The sequence below is a fragment of the Schistocerca serialis genome, chromosome 3 (assembly GCF_023864345.2).
Source record: "Schistocerca serialis cubense isolate TAMUIC-IGC-003099 chromosome 3, iqSchSeri2.2, whole genome shotgun sequence".
In the NCBI taxonomy this organism is placed as follows: domain Eukaryota; kingdom Metazoa; phylum Arthropoda; class Insecta; order Orthoptera; family Acrididae; genus Schistocerca; species Schistocerca serialis.
In genome coordinates, this window is record NC_064640.1 from 317,525,810 (window position 1) to 317,544,746 (window position 18,937).

The 18,937-nt window shown below is 41.8% G+C and overlaps 1 protein-coding gene across 1 annotated transcript in view; it reads right to left on the reverse strand.

Annotated features, from left to right (window-relative positions):
* Nucleotides 1-18,937, reverse strand: part of LOC126470803 (coiled-coil domain-containing protein 63) — a 301,892-nt gene that overhangs the window by 133,122 nt on the left and 149,833 nt on the right. The window contains exon 4 of the mRNA XM_050098816.1: nucleotides 708-889. Coding sequence (XP_049954773.1) covers nucleotides 708-889 — 182 coding nt within the window. The remainder of the gene's footprint in view (nucleotides 1-707; nucleotides 890-18,937) is intronic.

Here is an 18,937-nt window from a genome sequence, read left to right on the forward strand (position 1 = left end):
AACAGCGGATCTGCGAGAGCAATCAACGTAAACAGTGGCCTAGCACGGGGAATTCGAGAGCGACCAAAGCACCGTAGGGAAAACCTGTAGCAGTTATATGGCAGACGCAGGGTTCCCATAGCAATTAACAAGAAAAACGAAGAGAATAGAAGAGCCGACATAACAGTTCTGATATGGCACGTAGTAATTGACTTCTTAGCTAGTGTACTGACTGCTGGTGCGACGTGCCGTCGGCTTTTTACGCTGGTCTCCGGCAGAGAGCGTCGCTAATATAGCTTTCTTAAGGTATGGGGACCAACCCTAGAACGACGTAGCTAGCAAATTTTATCGATGCTATCACGCGCGGAAATACAAGGTACTCTGCGACGGATAGTGAGTTCTAGCTAATCACAGTTAACTTTTCAAAATACGATATCTTGTAAACGATTCTCACTAGAATCCTGCAACAAACATTACGAACATTTTAATCTACCCTACTGTAGTTCATTAATGTCAATAGGCAATCTTCCATTTTAAAAAAAGTTGATGTTTGCACAAAAAATACACTTTCTAGGTATTATTACGATCTGCATACTGGCTAGAGAGAGCGAGAGAGAGAGAGAGAGAGAGAGAGAGAGAGAGAGAGAGAGAGATATCCGGAAAGACATGAAAGTGAAAAAATTAAGGCAATAGTGGATTCACTAACTTTAAAATGTCATTTCACTTACCTTTGGTCATATGCAAGAGACGCTTGCTCTATGAGATCGAGCATTATCTTCTTTCCAGAGTTGAGCTCGCTTACTAACTGCTGGTAGAGGCTGTTGAAGTGATTCCTCTCTTTTAGAAGATGGTTTATCTCCTCCCGTAGTTTAGAGTTTTCTGCTAGAATCTTATTGAATTTCACCGTTACCTGGCAAAAGCATACAATGTGTAACAGAAAACAGTGAATAAATACGTTATTCAGGTAAAAGATTTAAAAGGACCAAAATAGATTTCAGTTGTATAAAGAAATATTTCAAAGATATTTGAGGTTTTTTAACATCGATAATCCACAGCCAAGTTTAATGACTAAACCTGTGCTGCTCATTTAATGGTAATGTCTCACGATACAATTTAGAACAGGTGCTAGGAACAACAGAGGTTAATTTCTGTCATCAAACTGAGTTTTTTCAGCTCTTTATGACTAAAGTTGACACTTTCCTCTAGTTGTTTGACCCAGACACTTGAGGAATCTGGTGGATACTGTAACTTTAGGCGTATCTAGGTGAGCTAATGGGCCAGCTACAACTCCTTCGAGGTAGACTGAATTTAGTGCATGGATGAACGCTAGCGGGCCCAGGTCACAGGACGCGACGCGGCCAGGCCGGGCAGTTGAACGTTTGCGGCTAGCCACGTGCAGAGACAATGAGCGTGTCGCCGGAAACGGGTAAACGCCAGAGCTAGGAATTTGGATTGCTGATGCTTGCATTGTCTTTGTGGAGAATATGCTCCAGGAAATGGTTGAGTCTCAGACTTTCTTAAAAATGGCGATATTACAGAACTCTTTGAGATTCGATAGTGACTCACATCAAATATTAATGCCAATCGGAATACATTTGCGATCTCAGACAAATGAGGCACATCCAGTGACACTACAGTGTCTCAATATCTTTAAAACTACAGAAGTTAATATCACCAGGGAATAAACATTTTTCACAAAGTCCCTGTGAATTAAAAACTTTTAATCGCTCCATGCGATTTCAACAACCGATATTTCAGATGATAGCATAGCACTGTATCTGTCATTCTTGGAAGCTATGTACCTGTATCTACTTTATTTATTGACTTACGACGTTTTTTATATCTTTTTCATTATGTAAATGTTTGTCAGAACATCTTATTCTCTGTATTTACGCAGCATATGAACACAGCATCAGTACCTCACATTTTGGCATACAGGTTACTATTTTGCCAGTAACTTTTTTCAAATGTTGGTTGCAAGTGCTGTTAAAAAACTGTGCTAAATTAAAAGTAGTCAATCGCGTGTGGCAGTGGACACCACAATTGAAAAGTTAACCAATAGACTCTTCTGTCAAGATTGCATAAATTATTGTTTAAAAAGTATCTAACGACAATCTGTTGTCATTTAACGTGAGCGCACTTCCACAAAAATACTAGAATATTTATTTATGAACAAACCTTTATTTACAATTATTGTGAATTATCTGTGTGTTACAGAATGTTTATAACATTCCTTTTCTTTAAATATTGTTATAATATATTAATTTACTGCTGGAAAGGGGTTAAGTGAGTCAAATCATGTCTACAGTGTTTGAGAGCGATTTATTTTTGAGGGGGATGGCCTTCAACCAATGAGAGTTGAACAGCGGCGCAACACTTATAATTCGAAAGGTTTGAATGTGCTCCAGAGTAGGATAGCTTTTGCCCCTTGATTTATGGAACTGAGAATCGACAGAGTATGACTTACTATTGTTCGTATCGTGTGTGTTAATTTGTGAATGATGATGTAGAACTCTGAACTGTTTTGAGCTGTTGAATATTGCGTGTATTGTGATTACGCAATGGACTTAGTTTTCGAGAAACTTTGATGACTTATGTGTGGAGATTTTGCTGCCATTCTCGTAACGTTATCAAAGTAACTTTACTGCTATTTCCTGTCTGTATTTTAACTGAATATCGTAGGACCACTCCTCGTTTATTTGAGATGTTCTTTCTTGAATAAACATAATTCAGCATAATTTTCTGTTGTCTTAATCAATTACAGACGTTAGAATAGAACCCTCTTTATTCAATTATTTGTCTATCTTTTATTTTATATTTTTATGTACTTGACTAACTCACAATTCTAGCCAATTCATAGACTATTTGACTGCTGGATCACAGCTACAGATTATTATTTGCAGCGAATTGGCTGTTGGACATGAAAGCAGACGTGCGCGGCTCGACCCTGTGACTATATCGAGCTATCCTTTTTAAGACAGAGCCTTGCACTGCCGAAGTCGGGATATTAGCCTAATCCCTTTAGAACTGCAATTGCAATTCTTTGATCCAGGTCCCAAATCTATTGCATAATAGGCAGTTTGTGTGTGGACTCTGAGCATAATATTTTGCACCTGTTGCGTTCTTCAGAATCGGTATCAAAAGTTATGTGTTAGAAAGTTAGCCGCTGAGCTTAAAAAAAGAAGCAGGAGACTATGTAGAGGCGCGCTGAGTTCGAGTCTGCAAACAGCGCTGACCTCGACGGCGTCGTAGTAACACGGCACGGCAACGCGGGCCACTGGCGGTAACTTCGAGTTCATCGACAAAATTCAAATGGTTCAAATGGCTCTCAGCACTATGGGACTTAACTACTGTGGTCATCAGTCCCCTAGAACTTAGAACTACTTAAACCTAACTAACCTAAGCACATCACACACATCCATGCCCGAGGCAGGATTCGAACCTGCGACCGTAGCAGTCGCGCAGTTCCGGACTGCGCGCCTAGAACCGCTAGACCACCGCGGCCGGCAGTTCATCGACAGCATCCACACTTTCGGCAGCAGCAATATAGCAGAAGCAGCCAGCATGACCCACAAGTTAAGTACATGCGTCAATAGCGTTAATATGTGTGAACCCACATGGTCATTGTCAGTGATGGAGCTTCTAACAATTAAGCAATCACCCAGCATGTGTGGTTCCGATAATGTCAGTGGGCCACGTAGTCCAAACTCTGAACGTTGTAATAGGTACCTTGAGAGGGACGATATTAGTGGAGCAGATAGTATGAAATCAGAGGAAGGAGATGTAATTGCGGGTGGTTCTATGGCATGGGTGAGGGAAATTCTGACAAACTTTAACTCTAAAATGGAGATCTTGGATACAGAGACAGGTTCAATAAAAACAGACATAGGTTCAATAGAGACAAGTATAGCAGAAACAGTAAAAGTTGAGGTGAAGAAAATTAAATCAGATCTAGAAGCGATAATTTTGTCAAGACAAGAAGCTATAAGGGCAGATGAAGGAAAAATTTCTGAAGAAGTTGGCCTGGTGAACACCAGCGTCGTCGACACAGTGGAGAAAAATTTCGGGGACAAGTTGGAGAAGATACAGGACGAACTGGGTGGCGAAATGAAAATTTGATTGCAGAGGCAAAATACACTTGAGGAATTGACCACTAAGTCTATTGACAATTTGTTAAGTAGAGTAGCAGAATATGAAAGAGAGGTGCTTAAAAATAGAGAACATTTGGAATCAAGATTAAATAAAGCAGCTGTGCAGCACGAACAGCAGTTTAAAGACATGACGGCAGAATTGAACTACTAAGCAGCGAATGAGGTTACTACTGTGTTAGATATTCCATGGTTTAATTCAAGAACTACGAAGTGTTTTGCAAATGATGCAAAATACCATCTAGTTGATTTTCTCGCTGCGTGTGAATATAGTTTTCTGAGAGGAATGTCGGAAGCGACAAAAATTAAGTTTGCTAAAATACATCTCGAGACCGATGCAGACTCATGGGCAAATTGATTGCGAAAACTGCTCTGACCTCTACGGACACTTGTAATTGAGGGTACTGCGCAGGTGCCGTTCGTGGTCAAATACAGCAACTCAACATGCAAGCTCGGCTAGCTTTTTCATTATTGTTCAAGCATGCATTTATCACCGTGTTTTCAAATTTTTGTCCAACCCTGTATCACTAATCGCCGTTCTTTATTCCATAGATGCATGGGAACTTGTAGCGTGAAAAGCTGTCGCCGACAGCCGCATTGCAGCAATGTATTTCCAGCAAAACTTTCGAAATAGAGCAAAATTTGTAAGTATTTATCGGCAGTCTGATGATGCTATAGCGAATTATACAGCGTGGTTAACAGTTTCATTGGGTTGTGGAGGAGATTCAGTAGATAGAGATTTGACATGGAGCCCATGTGCCGACCGGTGTGGCCGAGCGGTTCTAGGCGCTTCAGTTTGGAACCACGCGACAGCTACGGTCTCAGGTTCGAATCCTGCCTCGGGCATAGATGTGTGTGATGTCCTTAGGTTAGTTAGGTTTATGTAGTTCTAAGTTCTAGTGGACTGATGACCTCAGATGTTAAGTCCCATAGTGTTCAGAGCCATTTGAACCTTCTTTTTTTTTCTTTTTTCTTTTTTTTTTTTTGAACCCACGTCCAGATGTACCGTTTAGATGTAAAATAACTTTCCAGAACGGATCACTTTCAATTGTCCCGCTTTACTGTACGCACACAACGTAGACAATGGGATCTGACATGCGTGTTTGGAAATTTGTGGTAAGTTTCTGTGGGACCAAACTGCTGAGGTCATCGGTCCCTAGGCTTATACACTACGTAATCTTGGGAATACACACACACACACACACACACACACACACACACACACACACACACACACACACACATGTCCGAGGGAGGACTCGAACCTCCTACAGGGGAAGCCTCGCGAACAATAGCAAAGGGCACCTAGACTGCGTGGCTACCCCACGCGGCACATGCGTGTTCAAAAAGTGTCCATGACATGTGAAATGTTACGGGAACTCATTGTCGGATTCTCTTCTGTGTTACGAAGGACGTTCCCTTCAAAGTCGAGTGCGTATCGTGTCCGTGTAGCACCACAGTCAACTTGCGAACGTACCAGTTTCTCCCAGCCTTTGTTGCAGTCGGACGAAAATGGTATGTGATGTCATTTACAATCGGGACTGACCATGGCACCCTCTTCTCAGTTTGTGTGTGTGCCATAAAGCAGGAAATTTGGAAGTGATCCGATCTTATTTCATATCGAAACGGTAAATTTTCGAACATGTGTCCCTGTCTAAATTTTATTTACGAAGTCCCCTCGACTACTCACAGAAGCCTGTAATACGAATTATGAAGCACGCTGTATTCAACACAGTCTGAAAAAAAATATACGCGTCAAAGGAATTATATGCAGGAAAGTAAAAGTATTCCAGAATCAATTTTCACTCTGCAGGTACTCTGATTTAAAACTGTATGGGAGCCGACACCTCTGCCTATCGCAAGCAAACGCTCTACCAACTGTTAACCGAGCACGACTTACGAACCTTCCTCATAGCTTTACTTCCGTCAGTACCTCACTCATTTCCTGCCTTCAAAACGTCGCCGAAGCTCTCCTGCGAAACATGCCGAACTAGCATTCCTGGAAGAAAGAACATTGCGAAGAGAAGGCTTAGCCACAGCCTGGGGGATTGTTTCCAGACTGAATTTACGCTCTTCAGCAGGTTAAGGTCCCGGTCTAGTACACAGTTTTTATGTCAGTAAGTTTCAAATAGATATTTGCTCCCCATGTCCTCGATTTAGAAGTTGAAGAGGAGACCAAGACATCTCACGCAATATTAAGCTTCTTCGGCCTATAGAGAAAGAAAGGAAGCGACATTTGTTGGTTAATCTGAATATGAGATACACTGTGTCGAAAACCTGAGCGTTAGAGAAATATTTGAGATAGTAGGTCCACTGGGTATTGTGAAGCAAGATTCCGGCTGATGTTGTCAAGGATAGGTTCAAGAACCCTGCTCAAGAAGCGGTGTAAGAAAATTTCATAAGGAATGTCGTTAGGATTTTAGTCTTCCACGTCTCAGTATAAATTCAGTGCAGACAATGACATGCACTATCATCTGTGACTTACACATTATCGGAATATATCGTGTAAATGAAATTCAAGATTTTCCAACAAGAGAAAAGTGTAATATCTGTATTAGAAAAAAGTTATTCTTAATATGAATAAGCACACGTGTCCTCCCTTCTGTTGTGTGCAGAGTGTTGTCTCTTCGTGAAGTTTACAACACAATGACACAAAGACCCCATCTGCATGCGGCTTACAAGTGTATATCAAGCAGCGCGTTAGCACGCCCGCGCACATGTGAGTACACACAAACACACACACACACACACACACACACACACACACACACACACGCACACACACACACACACACACCGGAGTCTCAACAGCATTCAGAGTAATTGGAGACTTCGGTGAAAGTTTAGAATTACAGGGTATCTTCCTCGTAAACGAGTACTCATTGGACGAAGAGAAACCACATCACATGATGACCAATATCAAATCTCAGTGGCACATTCGTATTCACAGAAGTACGACTAGCCGATTTCACCTGTCTCAGGACTTGCAATGTCCCGATAGACTACGTACCGGAGGCTCTAGTCCTCCTACGGTGAACATCAAGTAGAGTGAACTGCTGGAGGACTGGTTATTCCTCCTGGTTTACTGTCCCTATTAAGACATAACCCTGAAAGTAATATCACACTAGACTAACGTTGGACCGCTCTATCCAATGGGCAAGTAAAATTCCACATTATTTTGTTTGTCTCTGGAACCAAACCGACTTTTTCCGCTGTGCTCCAGGCTGCGTGATTGACGCAGCGTACTGTAAGCAGCAGAATGGTCCGGCACTTATGTCGGGAATAAGCCGAGACGATGTTTGTGTACGGCCAAGTAGATGGAAACGGTCGAGAGGCAGTACGGCTATACAATACAAAAAAAAAACGAGACCCTCACAGACACCAACCACGCCACACAACATTTCAAGCCCTTTCTGGGCATTTGTGTAATTGTGGGTGGTTTCAGACAAACGAACGTGCAGGGAGACGGCAGATTGTGCGGCCTCCAGATCTGGAGGACCGGGTTCTACGGGATATTGAGACGAACCCGAGTACAAGCTCCAGGAAAGTGGCCCGCCAACATACTGTAAGCCAAAGTACCATTATGTGTATCTTGCATGACAACCGCTACTGTTCCGATCACCTGCAATCCAATGGAAGCCGCTTTGAATTTCTGTTGTGATGTGGATGCAATGCAGCTCTGTACCGTATTCGTTGTCGCACACCGTCAATTTCCGCACACATGTTAATAGGACCTGTTTTCCTCGTTTTCCAGTCATGAACCCGTCCCTGCAGTTTTTCTGTTTTATTAATGTTCACCCTTTATATTTATCTATATATGTCAGTAGCGCCCTTTGATTGCGATAGAACTGGTTTGTTGCACGTATTCTACACTTTCTTCCGCACATCACCATTGCCAACAGTGAAAATGTCAAGCTACAGGTCACCCGAGATGGACGCACACATCCTATACTTTAAAATCACCTCCTACAGTTTCAGGCTGCAAAAACTGCTTCTTTGATGTGTGAAGCTGTCGAAGTAGTGAGAGATTTATACATTACTTGTATAGTCCAAAACTAGCACGAAGTGTCCAGACGTGTGGGGTGTGAGTCATATGCATACATTATGAGGTAACTACAACATAGAAAAGTTGATTGTAAACTGACGTAATTTTGTTCGTTGCAGCCCCACGTGCATGTTTTCAGTGACTTTTATCACAGTGTTGGAAATACTATTATGAAGGTGACTAGTCATTTCATTCTAATTTCTGAGACAGTACTGCATCGCTGTGATATGTTCTCGGAATTGTCTGCATGTACTTGCGATGTAGGGATGTTCTGTCATGAAGAGTATCGAGAAGTTAAAACTTCAGGTACTGAGTCTAAGCATATATATCCGGGAGGAAACTTAGAAGCCTTAAAAGACCTATCTGAACTTGGTCAAAGCAGCGGAGTTACGGAGTTTTGTTACACAATGAAAGAGGGAAAATACACACGTCCACCAGCACTTCTGCTTCATCAGCCTACCATTTTACCGTATATATATTAGCTTGTTCTAAATTTCCTGATATTCGTAAGTAGGATACAAAAGTTGTTACAACCATCTTGAAAATTAGCTTCGTGTCAGTGCCTTATATTCGATATTTATGCCAAAATACAAATTGTTTTTAATTTTTATCTTGGTCACGTGAGCTTAAACTCCTCAGTGGGAGGGGTGCATGTGATATTATTGTTCTCAGGCAGTGGCAGTGGCACAGGTTCCGGGATTTGGGCCGGCCGAAGTGGCCGTGCGGTTCTAGGCGCTGCAGTCTGGAACTGCGAGACCGCTACGGTCGCAGGTTCAAATCCGGCCTCGGGCATGGATGTGTGTGATGTCCTTAGGTTAGTTAGGTTTAACTAGTTCTAAGTTCTAGGGGACTAATGACCTCAGAAGTTGAGTCCCATAGTGCTCAGAGCCATTTGAACCATTTGAACCGGAATTTGGCTTGGTTCAAATGGCTCTGAGCACTATGCGACTTAACTTCTGAGGTCATCAGTCGCCTAGAACTTAGAACTAATTAAACCTAACCAACCTAAGGACATCACACACATCCGTGCCCGTGGCAGGATTCGAACCTGCGACCGGAGCGGTCGCTCGGCTCCAGACTGTAGCGCCTAGAACCGCACGGCCACTCCGGCCGGCCATTCTGGAATTTCTGTCATTGGAAGACTGGAACTGATGTTCTCAGATGCAGAGAGAGTTTCGAGTGGGAAATAACACTAACCTACTACTGATAGGGCCAACAAACCAATATTATCAATTGCTTTTACTGGACTTTAAAATGATGTAAGGAGCTGATGTGCATTGGGATCTCGGAATATTCAAGATGGCTGTGTAGAAAAACTCTTTGGCTAACCTTATCATAAACCGAAGTGAATTGTAAATGAAGTCAACGTTAGTTACGAAGCAACAGCTTTTAATTACAATTTTTAAAAAAAATGGAGTATCCCTGTACCCAGCAAGGGATTTCTAATGGTGTTGAAAACGAGAAATGTGAACTAGTCACAGCGCTTTTCCATCTCTGAACTTTGTTTCTATATATTTTACGAGGAAATACAAAGCACCATTTACAATCATATACTGTATCATATACTGAAGTAAACACCATAAACACAATTTACAATTAAGTAGCCACGTGTTTTGCAGTAACATCAATTGTGTTTGATTTTCAAGCCTGGAGCAGTTTAGGGACACCAAGGAAAGCCTTAAAAGCAATGAGCAGAATGTGGAACACACTGTCGACATACAGTGGGTTGGAATAGAAACCAATAAACTTCACAAATAATATATGTTTTGGTCTACAGTCGCAGTTGTTTATATTTATCTGGTACAAGTGGCTCTGAGCACTATGGGACTTAACAGCTGTGGTCATCAGTCCCCTAGAACTTAGAACTACTTAAACCTAACTAACCTAAGGACATCACACACATCCATGCCCGAGGCAGGATTCGAACCTGCGACCGTAGCAGTCGCACGGTTCCGGAATGCGCGCCTAGAACCGCGAGACCACCGCGGCAGGCTATATTTATCTATTGGCTACTGGTTTCGGTAAACAGCTCCATCCTCAGACCACACTACTATCAAAAAGTTCTAGGACTTAGTTAGAACAACATTGGAAGAGAAATTTCCAAAATGTTTCCCTCTACGACAGGATACGTATGGTATATTGTGCGTAGGTAGCCCTTACGACTGGCGCGCAGTCGCTACCCAAGTAAGTGTGTCAAACACTAAAAAATGAACTAAAATCTCCGCCTGAACAGGCCATGAAGGTCCTGCGGTACCGACCGGCCGCCGGGTCATCCTCAACCCACAGGCGTCAGTACATGTGGATATGAAGAGGCATGAGGTTAGCACACCGCTCTCCCGGCCGTTTTGTCAGTTTACGAGACCGGAGCCGCTACTTTTCAATTAAGTAGCTCCTCAGTTGGCCTCACCCCGCTTGCCAACAGCTCTCGGCAGAGCGGATGGTCACCCATCCAAGTACTAGCCGAATCCTACAGCGTTTAACTTGGGTGATCTGACGGGAACCGCTGTTACCACTGCGGCAAGGCCGTTGGCTCAAACACTAAAAGTAAAAATCAATTTTTATCTTGAAATAGATGTGAATTCCGGCCAGCAGTGATAAAAGTATCCTGTACGTATAGAGTGGCATGTTTTTTACCTCTTAAAGAGTCACATAAAAATATATCTAAAAAAACAGGAAATTAAGCAATTTCGTAATAACATAGTCCCTAATGTTATACAAATTAAAATTCAGATAGCATAACTATGTAGCCAAGTTTACATTGCCCGTTTTATACCGTTTGCACCACTATAAAAGATCGATCTAACCATGAATTTGTACACTGCGCAGGTGTCTTCATAATAATAGCATTATATATAAAAGTCGCCAAATTAATTTTATTCAAAATAAATCCAGCATCCGGAGGGAATAGTGACGCAGTGTGGCTATGTATTACTCTCTAACCTCCTGGCGATGTTGCATCGCACCTTATCCACGCCATGTCACAGCTCATCGACCGGTCCCAGCCGACGTAATCACGCCTCGTAGGTGACCTGCAGTTCTGACAGGCTGCATTAGTAGGCTTTGGTACTAGGCGACCACAAACTAACAGATACAAACGCCTACATAAAAACCAAGGTTCAGGTGCTAAAAACTATTTAAAATACGTAAGCATGACTTACATGAGAAGAATTTCAATAAAATCGCAAGGTTTTTTCGGAAGAATAAATTTAAGATAGGCTTCAAAAACAAAAGCACGTTGCTTAACACGCTTTCCCGTAGCGTTGATTGTATACAGAAATGTACAAATTCAGCTGTTTACAGAATCTCCTCGAAGGAGTATAATAATTTTTATACTGGACAAACAGAGTGCTATTTTCTGACTAGGTTTAATGAACATACTGGAGTGGTACCTAAAGAAAACTCTTTAGTACTCACCACATTCAAAATAAGCACACGTTACAAGTTGAAGGAATAATCTTGAAATTTTATATATTGTTCCTAAGAGCCAACTAACGACCATCTCTGAGGAAGTTAAAATCTACTGTCACATGAAAAGAACAGAGGGTTAGTTATTCGATGATCAAACAGGGCTGAGGGAAAAACTATTTCTAGAACTGTTCACAAAATGGATAATACGTTGCCTCGCCAATTTATTTACTGGATCCAATCCTGATTAGCAATTTTCTGGCTTAATTATTAAGCTCCATTCCCCCTCCCCAAGTTTCGGCCTTTGACCACACATGCAAAGTTTTATCAGGTTGTCCTCCCCGTATGGCTGTTTCGTAGCACCTTCCCTTTTTCAGGTTACCTTTCATTAGGAATATGGGTGCACTCAACGACTGTGATATTACTTTCAAATGACAGAGCACAGCATTCAGTCGTCCTTTTCTTGCAGGTTTTATTAGGCAAATGTAGATTTTGGCAAGTGCCTAGCCGTTATCAAGGAGCTGTTTCATGGTATCAATGCATGTCCTAATACATCAGTCCCCTGTTGTTCGGGCTTCTGTCACATTTCGTTGAAGACTATATGACAGAAGCCCGGACAACAGGGTTCAAATGGCTCTGAGCACTATGGGACTTAACATCTATGGTCATCAGTCTCCTAGAACTTAGAACTGCTTAAACCTAACTAACCTAAGGACATCACACATATCCATGCCCGAGGCAGAATTCGAACCTGTGATCGTAGCGGTCGCGCAGCTCCAGACTGTAGCGCCTAGAACCCCTCGGCCACCCCGGCCGGCGAACAACAGGGGACTGACGTATTAGGACATGCATTGATACCATGAAAAAGTGCATTGATAATGGCTAGGCACTCGCCGAAAACTTTACCTAATAAAACCTGAAAGAAAACGGGAACTGATTGCTGTGCTCTACCATTTGAAAGTCCTTCCCTTTTGTCTGCCCCCTTCTCCCCCTCTCACTTCCGTGATCAACATACGTATTCAATACTATCGTACGCAAATGTATAGTATTTAGTCTAATATGCCCCACAGTTTACTATGTTTTACGTAATTGAATTAAGAATTGATTTTAAGATGATGGGGACTTTAGCACGATGATATGTTTATTGTCTTGACTTCCTGTTTTATGTTGGAGATACTCTACCTATATATGGACTTAAAGTGGTATCAGCATTTACAGACGTACAGCATTGCCGCCGTGGATGATCGATAAACTGCGACACAGTGTGGACAAGACGCTAAGCAGCACGGACGGTAGCCCCAGCGTACTGATGGACTCTTGCTTGGATAAACATGAACCTGTATTTGTGGCCAAAGATCGTTAGCTAGCGGTTGCAAAGTTTACATACCACACTGCGCCACTGGATGCTTTATTTCCTTCCGAAAATAATTATTTTTTGTGTTTTTAATGCTCAGAATGCTTATAATGAAATTTTCGCTACTTGAGACGGCACCCATGAAAAACGAGTGATCTTGTGACAATGAAAATTGGTGGAAATATCTGTAAGAATATGCGGAAGAGCATTAAAGAATAAGTCATTAATCCGCAGCTCGTGCTCTTCTAGAGGCTAACGTTACTGCCTCTGGATCACGGGGTCCCGGGTTCGATTCCTGGCCGGGTAGGGGATTTTCTCTGCCCGGAGACTGGGTGTTTGTATTGTAATCATCATTTCAACATCATCATTCGTGACTGTGGTTAGACTGGACTGTGTACAAAAATTTTGCTCTGTAAAAATTAGGACTTTCTACGAGCGCTCATGACCCCGCAGTTGAGCACCCCACAAACTAAACATCATCATCAATAAGGCAAAAAACTAAACACATTTTAATTTCCACAGAAGAGGGAAACATTCGTTAAATCTGTAACACGTTTACGTCCCAGGTTACAAACGTTGCTCAATTTGAGTACCGTCGGCATTCACGACAACCTGTAACCGCACTTGAGATATCATAGTGTGCTCAGCCGTCGTAACACGGATCTTGCATTGCTTGAAGAACTTACATTGCGTCCAGCATCGTCAGCTATGGTCACAGTAACTTCAACAATTTGTGGCAGAATTGGCCGTTGGCCTCTCCCAGGACCAATTCCTAAATGGCCAGTTAATTCGGACTTCCAAATCATGTCCTTCATCCCCGGTGAGAAAGGAGAACCTCTCTGTATACCTTCAATGCGACGATACTCACGAAGGGTAGCAGCACTATTGCTGTTGTTTTGAAAAAGTAGTTTTACGAATAAAGTCCTGTTCACCTTGTCCAGATCCATGCTGACTGCAGTTGTAAAGCACACTCATGCTTGCGTTTCAACCCTACGTCGCCGTACCAGCACCGGCGCCTAACGGCAAGCCATGACACCATCGTTATTAAGAAATCAAATCCTGCAGCACACACTCAGAACGTCTGTTTTCTGTCTACACTGGCTAAAGCAGCGAAAGTTTAATTATAACCAACCTGAATAATGATATTGTTATGACGACACTTGATTGATGTAAAGATGTTTTATAGTTCGATGTTTTATAGAGACATAGGCTTTATGAAGACGGTAATTTAGCTAAATAGATACACTATTTTTCTTTTAGTGTTGTATTACAGTGCGTACTATTTTAACACTTCTTTTTAGGTTGCATTCTTGTATGTTTGTTCGGTACAAATTATAAAACTAATATTAAATCACCCTCTCGACGAACTAGACTTGAAACTTTCAACATAGCTTAGAACTGGATGACAATGAAAAATAAACATCCCGTCCGCCTGCTTAGGTGAGTGGTAACTAACTTCCGTGCCATGCAGCGGGCCCGGGTTCGATTCTCTGCTGGGTTGGAGATTTTCTCCGCCCTTGGACTTGGCCTTGTGTTGTCATTATCTCATGATCACCGACGCCCAAGTCGCCCAATGTGGCGTCACCTGAAATGAGACTTGGTACCTGCGGCCGAACACCCCGGAGACGTTTCCCGGGCAACAATGACTCTCGATCATATAATGTTTTCATTAACTCCGTTTCATGTCTGGAGTGGGGTGGAGGGTACATAGTTTACCACTATCATTTCCCGACGAGTTTGAGAACTGAAACTTTCAACGTAGATCATAACTTGATGACAATACAATATTAAGCCGCCTTCGTCTCTGGTGTGTGACGGAAGGTACGTTGTGTACCACTGCAATTTCCCTCTTTCCCTGTTCCACTTGCGAATGTTTCGTGGTAAGTATGGTTGCTGGTAAGTCCCTGTGCGAGATCGATTCTCTCTGATTTTGTACGTTCGAGGACTTTTCGTGAGATATTCGTGTGAGGAAGCAATGTATTGAAACTGAAATAATTCTTAAATTACCACACGTCCCTGTTGTAATCGCGTCGAAATGTCTGAAATGGACTGCAAAATTTGACACACGCAAGACTAAAAAGCAGAAAATAATTATTTAAATAAAAATATTTTTAATATATCGCGTTTTTAAAGTTCACTAAAATATAAATTCGGGAGATTTAGCGCAGGCCAATCATAAAAATTAGTAGGCTTCGAAAATCTTAGATGAGAGTGTCAGAAAAAAAGAGAAAAAAGGAAATGATTGTATGGCATTGTTCGACGGTAGGCCCCATGCGGGGGACTTCAAGCCGTCGTATTGCAAGTCCTCTTTAGTTGACGCCGCATCTGCGACTTGCGAGTCAATGATGATGAAAGACACACAACTCCCCTGCCGGGAATCCAATCCCGGCCCCCTGTGTGGTAGGCGGTAACGCTACCGCTACGCTACGGAGGTGGTGACGTTAGCAACATTAAGCAACGCATAAGGCTCATTTTAAACTCTGATAGGAAAGCAAAGTTTAAAATAAGCCTTATGTGTTGCTTAATGTTGCTAACGTCACCTCTTCGGTGTGACAGACCTGACAGCTAAATCCAGTGAAGCCAAGTACTTTGGCACAGCGACAAAGATATGCAACCATATACCTATGTATATTACTAGTTTTTCCAGTTTGAATAAGACACGCACCAACCCAGTAACAGAGGTAGTATTCGGACCACAAAGCCTCGCGTTATTATGCACTGACGCTATTCCAAATTCCAGCAGCCCGCTCGGTATTCTTTACCGCATCCACGTCACCACCCGTCCTTAAAGCAGACCGTAACAAGAGTGCTTATAGAAATATACATTTAGCTGTGGGAATTAAGTATGTAGGTTAGATTAAGTATGTAGGTTAAATTAATATTGTGTTATTAAGATATTAAAGTACGTCCAGGCTTCAAGATTTTGTAACTAAAAGTCAAAGTAGCCGACTTTGCCTAGGGTATTGGACGGGTCACAGGTGGCGGATACTGAACGTTCCGTCAGATATGGTGGACAGCTGCGAATACAGAATGAGCAGTCCTGGACCAAGGCAAAACAAAACCAAATACTCTTTGCGTCTGTGTTGTAGCAAGCGGCAAACTGTTCAACGCTGTTCACCAGTTCTGCGGCTGAAATTTATGTTCTGGAACTAACCCTTCCGTTCTTAACACTTTGAGTTCACTCAGTGAGTCGACTAAACCCCACCTGATCCCAGTGTAATCATCATAATCACAATATTACCTCAGGTGGTCAATCCACCGCCAGTATTACAGGCATAACTAGTCTTTCGGACTCTTGGGCGGCCAGGTTAAAATGCAGTGTGATTCAACAGAGGAAGTCGGAGTCCTCTGATCAGCTTAAAACTAAAACAAATAAAGTTTTTGCAACACTTAAAACGCAAACACTTATGCAACCAAGTAAACTTCATAAATTGAGAACTACGTAGAAAGAAGAGAAGATTCAAATGTTGGCACTTCAAGAAAAAAGAATGACGGACAATATCTACATCTACATCTACATTTATACTCCGTAAGCCACCCAACGGTGTGTGGCGGAGGGCACTTTACGTGCCACTGTCATTACCTCCCTTTCCTGTTCCAGTCGCGTATGGTTCGCGGGAAGAACGACTGTCTGAAAGCCTCCGTGCGCGCTCTAATCTCTCTAATTTTACATTCATGATCTCCTCGGGAGGTATAAGTAGGGGGAAGCAATATATTCTATACCTCATCCAGAAAACGCACCCTCTCGAAACCTGGCGAGCAATCTACACCGCGATGCAGAGCGCCTCTCTTGCAGAGTCTGCCACTTGTGTTTATTAAACATCTCCGTAACGCTATCACGGTTACCAAATAACCCTGTGACGAAACGCGCCGCTCTTCTTTGGATCTTCTCTATCTCCTCCGTCAAACCGATCTGGTACGGATCCCACACTGATGAGCAATACTCAAATATAGGTCGAACGAGTGTTTTGTAAGCCACCTCCTTTGTTAATGGACTACATTTTCTAGGCACTCTCCCAATGAATCTCAACCTGGTACCCGCCTTACCAACAATTAATTTTATATGATCCTTCCACTTCAAATCGTTCCGCACGCATACTCCCAGATATTTTACAGAAGTAACTGCTACCAGTGTTTGTTCCGCTATCATATTATCATACAATAAAGGATCCTTCTTTCTATGTATTCGCAATACGCAATAACGTCATGAATTTAGGCAACTATAGTCTTTTTAAAAGTGAAATTCATGAAGGAACACTTGACAGTACACCACACCTGAGAGTTGCTTTTGCAATATCCAGAAATATTTTAAATTCAAAAAAATGGTTCAAATGGCTCTGAGCACTATGAGACTAAACATCTGAGGTCATCAGTTCCCTAGACGTAGAACTATTTACACCTAACTAACCAAAGGACGTCACACACACCCATATCAGAGGCAGGATTCGAGCCTGCGACCGTAGCAGCAGCGATATTCAGAACTGAAGCACCTAGAACAGCTCGACCACAGCGGCCGGCATTTTAAATTCAATAACCGGGGTAAAACTCATTAATAACAGACTAATGACAGTTTACCTTAAATGTTCAAATAATGCATACACTTTAATTTATGCCCATATGCACGTCAATAACGATAACCGTAAAACACCTGAGAAGTAAATGAAGCTTAGGAATCGTTAGAAAGCATGACCTTGAAAATTCCCTCAACCCATGTCAAAATTTTAATGAGTGATTTTAATGCTCAATTAGCTAAAGAGAAAAATTATGAGAAAACGGTGGGTGGATTTGCTGCGCATAGATGGACAAACCAAAGTGGCGAAAGACTTGTCGAAAAGTGCCGAAATTTAACCTTAAAATAATGTCAACACATTTTAAAAAGAATCCTTCTAAACAAAAAACTTGCCGGACACCCAACGCAGTTATTGGGAAATTTCAAATCGATCATGTAGCAATTTTGTACCATAACTACAGAGAATTTTAAATGTCCAAGTTAGGAAAGGGGCTAATATTTATTTTGGCGAGTGAATAAAAGTAAAACTTCAACCTTAAAACCTCTTCAAAACAAAAAATGTTATCCCAAAAAATGACACTGCTAAAATAATCCCGGCTCTAACAAGCGAACGTGACAAAAAATATTCCAACAATTGGCAAAGCCTGAAAGAAAAGTTCTTTAAAACAGCCCAAAATTTAATTCCGCTTCGAAATAAACAAAACCACTCTTGGTGGAATGCGTATACTGAAACAGCAGTTAATTCTAGGCATGAGGCACTCAAAAATTGGAATAGTAACAAAACTGAAAACACTTACAACACCTTTCTAACTGTACGAAGAGAGAAATTACGAAAATGCCCAACTTTTAGAAATTGAAAAAGACTTCCAAAAGAACAATATAAGAAACTTCTATAAAACACTCAAAACAAGACTAATCGGTTACCATCCTCAGTCTTTGCTTCAAAAATGAAAATGACAGAGTGGCTCTTAACAACCACAAAGATTGTAAGAAATTTGCTAATTATTTTGAAAATCTATTAAACTGTCCAGAACCAGCGTATAAATTTCAACCATAGCAAATTAATAACACCAACCTAACACCTGGCGAAATCGGAATAACTAAACAAATTAAGAGACTTAAAAGCAATAAAGCATTCGGAGAAGACGGTAGAATTGCAGAACTACTAAAATCAGCTGGCCCTAACACAATAAAAGAGGTCGCTCATGTAATGGGACGTATCTGGCAAACTGAGAAAATACCTAAGGACTCGAAAACTGCCATAATTCATCCATTTCATAAAAAGGGGTGGAACCGAAGTTAATAATTACCGAGGAATCTCTCTTCTCCCGGTCACATATAAAATTCTCTAGCAATGTTTACTTGATCGAGCCCAAGAACAGTTAGTACCTACAGCTGGTGAATATCAAGCAGGTTTTAGACCAAACAGATCCTGTCTGGAACAAAGTCTTAAATTAAAACTAATCCTTAGGCACCAAAGGTATTCTGGTAACAAA